We start from the raw sequence: 11,970 nt of genomic DNA, 5'->3' as shown, positions 1-11,970 counted from the left end.
CAGCTGAAGATGACGCGGGATGATACGGGTCTTCTTGTTGTCACGAGCGGCGTTTCCTGCCAATTCCAGCACTTCAGCTGCCAGATATTCCATGACAGCGGCCAGATAGACGGGAGCTCCAGCTCCGACACGTTCTGCGTAGTTGCCCTTGCGGAGCAGACGATGGATACGACCAACTGGGAACTGAAGTCCGGCACGAGATGATCGGGACTTTGCCTTTCCCTTGACTTTTCCTCCTTTGCCGCGGCCAGACATTTTGATGAGTTGAGTTTAGAGTAGCTTTACACAAACGAGCTGATGAATGTAGAATGTTGAAAATCCAAAGAGGATCGATGCTTATATACTCTTGGCAATCCTGAGCTCATGCAGGTATGCCTATGGCGAACATGAAGCATAAAGCAAACGAGGCAATATGTCTACCCTTGATGCAGCATAAATAGGGTGAAAAGAAACCCGATAATGTAGGGGAAAATGACGGAATCGAAGATAGCAAAAACACGTTCCGGGTGAGTTTTGCCTGTTTAAAAGCAGCTGCGATCCAAGTCGAAATCATCAGTTTCGTTACGAATCTTACCCAAACAACTCTACTACAATGGCACCGAAAACCAGCGGAAAGGCCGCCAAGAAGTCCGGCAAGGCCCAGAAGAATATCGCCAAGGGAGACAAGAAGAAGAGGAAGGTCCGCAGGAAGGAATCCTATGCTATCTACATCTTCAAAGTGTTGAAGCAAGTCCACCCTGATACCGGAATCTCGTCCAAGGCCATGAGCATCATGAACAGCTTCGTCAACGATATTTTCGAACGTATCGCTGCTGAATCCTCTCGGCTGGCTCACTACAACAAGCGCTCGACCATCACATCCCGCGAAATCCAGACTGCCGTCCGTCTGCTGCTTCCGGGAGAGTTGGCCAAGCACGCCGTCTCTGAAGGAACCAAGGCTGTCACCAAGTACACCAGCTCCAAGTAAATTGGCTTTACCATGAATGATTTCCAAACGGCCCTTTTCAGGGCCACAACATGTTTTTGATGAGAGTCTTGTCGCTGTGTCTTTTCAAATTGAGATGATTAATTCGAACACTCATCGTTGGGGAGATAAGGGCAAAATGAGCTTCCGGGGCTAACTGGGCACCCCTCTTTTCTGAATAAATATGTATTTTCTCAAATAATTTATTGCAATGAACGGTTTTGTAGAACCTAGAATAGTATTTTCCAACAAAAAAAACTCCTTATCATCTTGACAGAAATATTCCAAAAATCAAGTTACTTAAATATTATAATTTTTGAGCACCGAAAAATAAGCTCTCATCAGAGTTTAACCATCTTGATCTTTAATGTCTGTACGCTAAATGCTGTACTTAGTAAAAAATGAAAAAAGTTATATTGATGAAATATGAGGAACAAAAGTTTCAAAAACATGAAAAAAATATTTTTCACATCTCTTCACTTTTTCAAATTGTACCGTAGAAGTTCAAGAGATGCATTTTAACAGTTAAATGAATGCAAGCCAACAAACCGTTGACCACTGTTGCGATTCAAAGCGTCGGTATTTGAAAAGTAAAATGGCGATGCGTATGGCGTCCCTGTTCGAAGCTTGAGAAGGTCGATATAAAAATCAGAATTTTAATATCACGCCTTGCTATCAATATTTGATATCAATCAGTCCGAATGAAGGTGATCTATATCAACATAAATGTTCACCTACCATCCAAGTTGCTGGTTGGTATCATTTTAGCTGCAATCATTTGATTGCTTGGACGCTGAAATACCTGTGGTAAATTTATTAAATGTTATATCAAAGAATTTTTGAATATTTTTGGAAATGATATGAACATTCAACCAAAATACACTGAAACAGCGACACGAAAATCATTCATCCACAACAAATATTACGAAGCCATGGTGCCAGATATGACAACTTATAAGGGAAGCATAAATTCGTTCATAAATACTTTGGTAAAACTACAGTGAATCCGTGCACCCGTGGTGGATTTCCTATATACATACATACAATCATTTGGTTGCAAGATGGCAGCTAAGTTAACTTTACGTTAGCGTTTTTCCATGCTAGGTCGTACAAGCATTGAAATAAGTGATTCCTTTGAAAACCATCTTACACATTTCTTAGCCCAAAAGGTAATCGTATAAACTCATTAAGTTAAGTTCATATAACTAAACATAAAAAAAAACTATCATTATTCTTTGAATTACTTTTTCATTGTTTGAAAATTTCGAAATACCCTAAACAATCCGAATGGTATACGCATAGTATTCAAATTATTCTTCGAAAAGGACAAGAATGTTATGTGTCCATTTTCGAGTTTATTTAAAACATTATGAAGTCTAATGGAGCCAAAGTTTTCAAAATGTTACGGGAGCATAAGAATGTGAAATTTTGTCTTTTTCAGGTCTTCATTCAACGATTAATAATGTTCCCTAGCCAAAATCCATTTCATGATTTCATGAACAATGTAATGTGTACGTACCGTACTGGATTATAACCCCTAAAGCTTAGTTCTTTTAGAAATGGGACAGTTACGAATGCGTGTATCTCAAAAACCTTTCGTTTGATCTAAAAACTTTCTATGAAGGAAATGAAGGTAATTTTATGATAATTCATGAAAAAATTTGAAAAAAATTATTAAACGTTTTTTTGTAAGAATAAATTCTACTTTATTCTTGGTACCTCCCATCGGCTAGCGCACACTTTTTTCAGTCATGATATTGATCAGTTTTTCAAACTAATACTTCGCCTAATCTGTATTTTAGGTGGCTACACCCTCTTCCTTCAATTTCCGCTACTTTTCGGACCAATACTTCTCTTTTTAAAGAAACTGAGAGCAATTAAGTGGATACAGATGTTTCGAAACTAACAAATTTGATTATTTTTGAGCCACTTTTAGAGCGTTTTTAATGGAATTTCTGCTGGCAAAATCTGGCAATATCGAAGTAAAACCATCATGAGATTAAACTTAAAGTATAATCGGTTAGTATAGATCGTAGTTTGCGAAGGTTCCATAAAAGATTACTCTTTTTAGGCTTTTAAAAACAGCGAAAACCATAGTTTTCGTTTTGAATATTGTTATTTCTTTCCACAGGAGCAGAATTTTGGCAAATCATAATATTTCATAAAAAATAACCAGCAAATACATACTTTAATATACTCAGGACCTTGCAACGAGCAGACATGGTATAGGACTCAACCGCTGGAATTTGTTTAAAATAGGGTATTTCATAAGTTTTGTCGTTCATCAGAAATCATCTTTCCCATGGCCTCGGAACCGGCTATACAGCTTAAGAGCTCTGGAACTAGCAAAATTTAGTGTTTGAGGTGTGGTTTGAATGACTCATTACCAGGCAACACTTTCAGCTTATCGGAGAAAAAAAAATTTTTGGAAATTTCAGCGATCTACCCTTAGTTTTTCGCTTTTAGAAAATTAAAAATGCTGGTATGAGACTTGATTCTCTGATGACCCTTAGCCAAAGTTGCCGATCATATGCTTCACTCCAATGCTTGATTTGAACTTTGTGGACATTTTTGACAGTATTTGCATACTTTTTACCACTGACATACAGTAATTCTTCGAGTAATCAACGGTTTTGTCAGCTATCAATTTGATTATGATGGATTTTGAATGAAACTGTGCAAAATTATTTTTTACTTTTTCTCTTGCATCGTAAATATCTCAAAAACGCGTAACTTTAAAATTTTGAAAAAAATAGGTCGGATAGTACTTTTTACAGGCAAAAAATTGCTGCCAAAATTTTGAATGTCCGATTGCTAGTAAACGAGCTATTAGCAAAAGAAAGTGTCCCATTTCTAAAAGAACTAAGCTTTACATTCTGTTTTATTCCAAGTCTCTGCTTGAGGATAACTGTGCCAGTATTTTTGCCAGTATTATTTAGAATCGTATTATAGTCTCATTAACGAATAATAAGTATTTCCCAAATGTTTCCTTGAATAAAAAAATGAGCACAAACGCATACAGGATCTCAATAAAACTTGATGTTTGTTCAAATAGATTTCTTTCGATTAACTTTAAGTGTACACCTTTCGATGATGATGGCTAGCATTAAGCAAATACTAAAACCATCAACCTATAAGGTTTGTTGTAAGCGAGTTATTATTAACACTAGCTGACCCGTTGTGCTTTGCTACACCTTCCGAAAATAAATGTAATTAGTAAAAATTGATTCAAATTTATATTTTAGAAAGCTTTTTTTTAAATCAAACCTCATCATACTTCAGAACTAATTACTTTGAAATGAGAGCTGCAGCTGCAGTTCTGTATTGCAGTTCAAAGATGGTATATATTATTTACTGAAACTTGATCTCTAAACTCGTTTTTCAAGATCTGAAATTTGTACTCTGTACCCGAAAAAAAACCTTTCTAAATATGATCCCTTCTTTGAAAAGCTCTTTATCTTAAATTTACATGAGAGATCCCCCATCTTTTCCAATTTGGTCCCCCACTGCTTGAAGAAGGTAGGCAAATTTAACCGGCTTGAGTTTACATAAATAACTAATTGAAAGAAAAAGATTCGCATATTGAAATTTATTGCAAATTGTACTTAATGGAGATAGAATTTTTAAAATCGATGAATAGCGTGAATTGAGACAGTTTTTTGAGTATTTTCCTTCCTTTTTGAAAGTCAAATATTCAAAAATGTTGGCAAAACAATTTTCTAAGTTTACATTTGTCCCGTATATTGGGGCAAGTTTCAATGCAAAGCTTATTTACAGATGCGTCAGAGTAAATGGATTTAATAAGTATTCCTGTTTCTTGTTCTATCAAGTTTCACTGATATATCTGCAGTATTCCTGCGGAATAAATTTATGTTTAACCCTTCTGGTCTTTCCAACATATTGAATCATTTTGAAGATGAATTTCTTCGACGTTTGCCCTTGCCCCACCGTGTAAGTTGACAGGAGGGAATATTGTTTTTAACACCTTAAAGGTATACTCAAAATTTCTCTAAAAAATTTTGCATCCAGTTGAATATCAGTTCTAAAGTCTCGCTTTTCAAAAAACGAAGCGGATCAAAGGTCTCTTTTATGCAGCTATGTAACACAAAAACACTTTTCATGTTAAGTACGTACTTGAATTGGTATGTAATTAAAAAGTACGATGGTTTTTTCAAAATTATTTAAAATAAAAAGATCCCATTTTCATTTCATAACTCGTTTCAGTTGTGTATTTGGACCGAAGTAACAATTTCTAGAAGAAAAAATAATTTTTAATTTTTTTTTTAACAGAAAAAGTTGAACGTTTGAACATGTTCTAATGTTCCTTGAATGAAAAATCGAATTCAATCGGTTTTGATTCGATTGATAAAATACCAATCCCTGTCACATCTAGGCGTCATTTATCATCACGTGCAATTAAGCAAGAAAAAAACACATCTAGGTTGCATATCACCTCTACGTGCATAAGAAACAAAGGTACTTGGTTGAGAAACATGCATTTGATTGTAAAATTTTTCCAGCGATCAAGGCTTTAGTTACTATCCACTTGCGACGACGTTTGCTTGACCATAGAGACGAAAAACTATACCCTCAAAGAAAAGAAAATCTGTAAAAATGGATGCCATGACTTTTCAATTTCAGAACTTGGCAAAAAAATGTATATGTTTTATTCGATCGACAAAATGTCAATCTGGGTCTCATCTAGGCGTCATTCATAACCATGTGCTGTACAAATGAGCTAGGAATCAAGAAGAAAAAAAAAATCATATCAAGGCTTCATATCGCCACCCCTTGCATTGAAAATATTCTTGGTTGAGAAATACGCGCCTAAATATTCCCACTGATCAGTATGCTATGCCATGGTTACTATCCTTTTGCGACGTTGGCTCCCGACGCCTCGATCTTGGAGACGAAAAACAAACCGCCCAAAGGAAGAAAAAACCTCGATAAAATGGATGTCATGACTTTAATTTGTTCCGAAAAACTAAAAATTTTGTATGAAAGGGGGGGCTTCTTAAGTCGGATGGAGTTTTGACTATTACAGAAACCATCCCCGGCCACAAAAACCCTCAGATGTCAATTTTGACGATGATCGGTTCAGTAGTTTCCGAGTCTATAGGGAACAGACAGACAGACAAACATTCATTTTTATATATATATAGACTAGCTGAACCCGTACGAACTTCGTTTCGCTTTAAATCATTGGTACGTCAAAATGAGTTTAGAAAATGAATTCGAAACATTCTTTCGACAATTTTGGGGAAAAAATTCAACAGTGTTTAAAGTCGCTACTATTACTATTACTTGAAATTCAAATTAAACTGTTGATTGGCTTTTTATTAAAATTTATGTGAGAGTTTTTTCTTCTCGATCGGTTGCAAAATCTAGATATTATGGCAGAAACATGTACTATTTGTTTGTGTGCACGACTCTTTTGCTTGACCTTCACACTTAAATTGGTATCAATTAACTGCCTCCAACAAAATTATTGCACAAAACACTGAACTTTCAATGAAACCCTCTTTTTCTGTCCCATGGCCCGAAATTCGATAATTGAAACCAATTTTACGTTCCTCAAAACTCCCTTGTGCCATTCTTTCTTTTCAAATTATATGTAAAATTACGTCAGGAACTTGAAAACAGTGAACAGTGAATACAGACGCCCCTTTCGCCGACCCTTGACACGGAACATGCTACCTGGAGTCAAATGCTCATAGTTTATAACCCTCATCTGAACATTTTCATCTCAATCCGATGCATGATCACGACAATATCGCGAAAACAGTAAGCAAATAACATGGACGGTCTTTTTTTTTACCACGATTCAAAACTTGACACCTGAAATCAATTATCTTTTCTGTTAAACTCCCCTGTGCCAATTTTCATTACAGTTCTATGCTCAATCAAGAGAATATCGTAAAAACAGTGAACAGATAATTACCCCTTTTGCCGACCCCTAAGTCAAGATTTGAAACCGGAAAGCAAAAGAGCGTCCCTCAAAACTCCTATGCGGAAATTTTCATCTCAATCCAATGTAGAATAACGTCAAAATCGCAAAAACATTAAAGTTGGGTATGGACGACTCCTTCAGCCGACTTCTAATCCGCAATTCGAAACTTGAAATCGATTGCTCGTCTCTCAAAACACCCATGTGCAAATTTTCATCACAATCCGACGGAAAATAACGTCGATAACGTGAAAACAATATTTGTCTTGTATGGACGACCCCCTTCAGAAGGGGTCGTCCAAAAATCTAAAAACATTTTTCATCATTCCTGGTCCTAATAAGCATCCATGTCAAATTTCAGATCTCTAGCTCTTAAGACGGCTGAGTCTATAGAGGACAAACAAACAAACAAACAAACAAACAACATACAGATAATTGCTTTTTATATATATAGATTACCAATGGAAATTTTGCTTGAAGCATTCATATCATTAAGGTTTCATCCAGCTCAATATTGAAATATTTCAGCTGAATAAGTTGGCATCATATTTTCCATATTGGAGACTGGACTGAAGAATTTTGAGATGTTTTTCATTGAATTCTTTCTAAACCAAGCTACGGCATTGTAGATTTTTTACAAAACAGCTTTTATATCTAATCATTCCAATGCATGTGTGTTACTCCAGTGATTAAAATTTACTAACAAGTAATTTTTCTTTAACTGTTAAACTAACTATCAACCCAAACACTAAATACATGAAACAGTTCCCTGATAAGCTCTTGCAAAATGGTCTTTAAATATGGATAATACTAATAATTATAAGGAATATTTGTATGATCCATCAACTCAACTCACCGCTTCTTAATTTGAGCAATACTTCATAACAATATTGATTGTTTCAATAGTGAAAATTGACTCTTTGAGATACAGTTTTATATTTAAACGCTAAACCTTGATATAAAACGTCAAAATTTACCGTGTCTCTGTAAACATTCAGTAAGTTCAAATGGATTTTGTGATAGAATATTGAGTTTACTTTGATGGATGTTACGAAAATCAAATACTTTTAAATCAAAATATCGAGTAAAACGAACTTTTAAAAAAGCTTTTTTTAAATTGTAAAACCATCTCCTTCAAATAAATTAACAATACCTGCCGCCTGTCACTAACACGGACATCAAATGTAACGGACTGCTCTGTGCTGTCATTGGCTTCATTCATAAACTTTTCCTCGTATTCTATCAAACCAAAACCAAATGACTGAAACCGAAGTTGCTGCCGCGGCTCCAGCTGCCTCTCCTGCCAAGGCCACCAAGAAGCCAAAGGCCCCGAAGGGAGATAAGAAGCCCAAGAAGCCATCCACTCACCCGCCAGTCAACGACATGGTGGTTGCCGCCATCAAGACCCTGAAAGAACGCAAGGGATCTTCGCTGCAGGCCATCAAGAAGTACATCGCTGCCAACTACAAGTGTGATGTGGCCAAGCTGTCGCCCTTCATCAAGAAGGCCCTGAAGAGTGGTGTCGAGAAGGGCAAGTTCACCCAACCCAAGGGCACCGGAGCTTCCGGATCGTTCAAGATCAAGGCTGAGGATAAGAAGCCAGCTGGCGAGAAGAAGAAGATGGTCGCCGCCAAGAAGCCAAAGAAGGCCGCTGGTGAGAAGAAGACCGTGGCCAAGAAGCCAAAGGCCGCTGGCGCCAAGAAACCGAAAGCCGCTGCCGCTAAGAAGCCAAAGGCCGCCACTGAAAAGAAGGCCACGGCCAAGACCGCCAAGAAAGCCGGCACCGTGAAGAAGGCTGCTGCCCCCAAGAAGGCCGCTGCCAAGCCAAAGGCCGCTGCCAAGAAGCCAAAGACCCCCAAGAAGCCTGTTGCCAAGAAGACTGTGGCTAAGAAGGCTGCTGCCAAGAAGTAAATTGTCTCTTTATTGACGAATTCGACTTAACCAACAGAATCAGTCCTTTTCAGGACTACCAGTCATATCTTACAAGAGTTTTTTAAATGAAATTTTTCATTATCTTGATTTTGTTTTTGAGCTGCATTCGTCCGGTCCATAACAGAACATGCTGCGATTGGATCTTAGAAATCTACCAGCTGTGCTGGACCTTACGAGTTGAGCGCATACAAAAGCATTTTTTTTTAATTCACCTTATCTGCCATGGCACCATCCTGAGTATCTTCCCGCTTATTCTAAACGTTGCAAGATTTTGGGTTTTTATACACCGAAACGCCGTCGAAGTATTCAACAGGCAACATTTGTCGCTGAAGTATTGAACGGAGAAGTCCAGTCACCACACTTGCTGGGTATGATATTGTTTAGAGTGCCATCAAGAACCTTACGATCTCACTCGTTGCTATTAAATCAAGTCCACCGAACATCTTCGAGGCTATACTGAGTCATTAAGTACGATGAGTTTGATTCCTGGACGCTGAACATTTGCACCAATTTCATGAACCTACTAACCGATTTACTCGTCGAGTTTGTCAGTCCAGTTTATAACAAACTATCTAATCGTCACCTTTTGGTCGCTTCTACGCTGTCCTTTCCGAAGGATTAGAATATTGTGCTTATACCATTCGGTTTGTATTGGGTATTTGGTAATTTTCAAATGAAGATACATCATGAATTGAACGGCTACCTTTTTTGGGTTTAAAAATGTGCCAGATTGATCTCGGAGAGATGATTATTATGACAAAATGAATTCAAACGATAACTTGTTGGTTTAAAAATATGTCCAGATGGTTTCCAAAGGACGATGCATTTTGCAATACCTGTGATACATAGCAAGCATGAAAAAACGCCAGCATAAATGTTACCTAGCCACTATCTTGCATTCAAATTTTTTTCACTTATAATTAGGCACGCTGAAATAGAAAGTATGGACATTTCGTTGGAAGAATTGCTTTGATCCGAATCGATTTATTAAAATAAAATATTGCTGGTGCATGGCATCGTTGTACAGTTCAGTATAACTTCGCTCAAAAAGTCTGATTGGCCCTGAATGATCTATTTACAGTAAAATATTCATAAAATGATGCTGATCATTTACTGAAATTGGTTCAAAACCGATAAGATTCAATAAGCTACTCTTCCTTTTTTGCGTTGAACAATAAAAAACTCAAGTTGATCTCCTCCATAAACTTGTTGTGGCCCTGAAAAGGGCCGTTTTGATAGCATTTCATTGATGGCATGATTTAACCTCCGAATCCGTACAGAGTGCGTCCCTGGCGTTTCAAGGCATAGACGACGTCCATGGCAGTGACGGTCTTCCGCTTGGCGTGTTCAGTATAGGTAACAGCGTCACGGATCACGTTTTCCAGGAACACCTTCAGAACACCACGAGTTTCCTCGTAGATCAAACCGGAGATACGCTTGACTCCTCCACGACGAGCCAGACGACGGATAGCGGGCTTGGTGATTCCCTGGATGTTATCACGCAAAACCTTGCGATGACGCTTGGCGCCACCCTTTCCTAGACCTTTTCCTCCCTTGCCGCGGCCAGTCATTGTTGAAGATTTGTGTTAGGTTGTTTTACGAACGGTTGAAAGAAAACTGATGCTTAACGGACTATGAGGGTCCTGCTTTTATACGATTTTCCGAGGGTAGACTTTCGAGCATTCCGTTATGCTGCTGCTTCGCTTGAAGAGCATAATGTTGCCTGGGTTAAGGGGAAGTTTCCCTTCCCTGAAAAAAATCATAGCATCTGGTGTTAAGGCGGGAACATGTTCCTCGAGCAGAGGTATAAATATGTCCGCTCTAAACCGTTGAGGGTTATTCTGAATTCATCGTTTCTCTTGATCATTTCTCAAAAACAATTCAACCACCATGGCTCGTACCAAGCAAACAGCTCGTAAGTCCACCGGAGGAAAAGCTCCTCGCAAACAGCTGGCCACTAAGGCTGCTCGTAAGAGTGCTCCAGCCACCGGAGGAGTCAAGAAGCCTCATCGTTATCGGCCAGGAACCGTTGCTCTGCGTGAGATCCGTCGTTACCAGAAATCCACCGAGCTGCTGATCCGCAAGTTGCCCTTCCAGCGTCTGGTTCGTGAAATCGCTCAGGATTTCAAGACCGACCTGCGTTTCCAGAGCTCAGCCGTCATGGCTCTGCAGGAAGCTAGTGAGGCCTATCTGGTTGGACTGTTCGAGGACACCAATCTGTGTGCCATCCATGCCAAGCGTGTCACGATCATGCCAAAGGACATCCAGCTGGCTCGTCGTATCCGTGGAGAACGTGCTTAAATATTCTTCAATCTTGGTTCAACAAACAAACGGCCCTTTTCAGGGCCACCAAATTTTCTTTTTAAGAGTCAGGTGTGAATTTTTAATGGTAGTTACAGATAGAATTAGGCCATGCGTGGTTCGCCCCATAAGAGGAAACTTTCAATGCGAAAGATCAAAGAGATGACATGTAATAGCTCAGAAAAGCTTCAAACTTCACCGAGACACATTTATAAATAGATCCAATTTTCGGTGTTGTTTACATCATTACGAACTAGTCTTTCAAAGCTGTAACGTTACATTTGTTACTTTTATTTTTCAACGATGTAATTGTAAATAAACGATTCAATTAATGATTTTCGTTATGAGTAATAAGACTGAATAATGAATCGAATGACATCCTTTTGGGTTTAAAAATGTGCCAGATTGATTTCGAAAGGATGATAATTACAGCATGATGAACTCAAACGATAACCTTTTGGTTTAAAAATATGTCCAAATGGTTTCCAAAGGACGATGCATATTGCCTTGCCTGTGTGTGACATGGAAGCATGAACAAATGTCGCCATCTTGCACTCAAATTATTTTTAATAATAACTAGACATGCTCAAATAGTCAGATGAACGTTTTGATGTTAGATTTGCTCCAATCCGAATGAAATCAAATATTGCTGGTGCATGACATGGTAGTACCATTCAGTATAACTTCGCCCAAAATGTCTGGTCGGGCCTGAAAGGCCTATCAGTGCTCAAATTCTTTCGTAGTAGTTAAAAAGCTAACCGTTAACCGTTATTGCGATTGAAAGCGTCGCAATTTGAAAAGCAAAATGACGACGCAGGCGGCATCA

General features: G+C 38.3%; 3 protein-coding genes across 3 annotated transcripts in view; 1 reads left to right on the top strand and 2 right to left on the bottom strand.

The window, feature by feature from the left end:
* LOC129758177 (probable serine/threonine-protein kinase DDB_G0282963) overlaps positions 1 to 11,970 on the bottom strand; it is a 425,584-nt gene that overhangs the window by 240,534 nt on the left and 173,080 nt on the right. The gene's annotated exons all lie outside the window — the stretch shown is intronic.
* LOC129758207 (histone H4) lies at positions 10,016 to 10,420 on the bottom strand. Its single transcript, XM_055755665.1, has one exon. The coding sequence runs from the start codon at positions 10,412 to 10,414 to the stop codon at positions 10,103 to 10,105; it is 312 nt and encodes a 103-aa protein (XP_055611640.1). The 5' UTR covers positions 10,415 to 10,420; the 3' UTR covers positions 10,016 to 10,102.
* On the top strand, positions 10,734 to 11,263 carry LOC129758194 (histone H3). Its single transcript, XM_055755652.1, has one exon. It carries the CDS (start codon positions 10,734 to 10,736, stop codon positions 11,142 to 11,144), a length of 411 nt encoding a protein of 136 aa, XP_055611627.1. The 3' UTR covers positions 11,145 to 11,263.

This window comes from Uranotaenia lowii, chromosome 3 (genome assembly GCF_029784155.1).
Source record: "Uranotaenia lowii strain MFRU-FL chromosome 3, ASM2978415v1, whole genome shotgun sequence".
NCBI classification, from domain to species: Eukaryota; Metazoa; Arthropoda; class Insecta; order Diptera; family Culicidae; genus Uranotaenia; species Uranotaenia lowii.
This window is presented reverse-complemented; position numbering and strand designations above follow the sequence as displayed.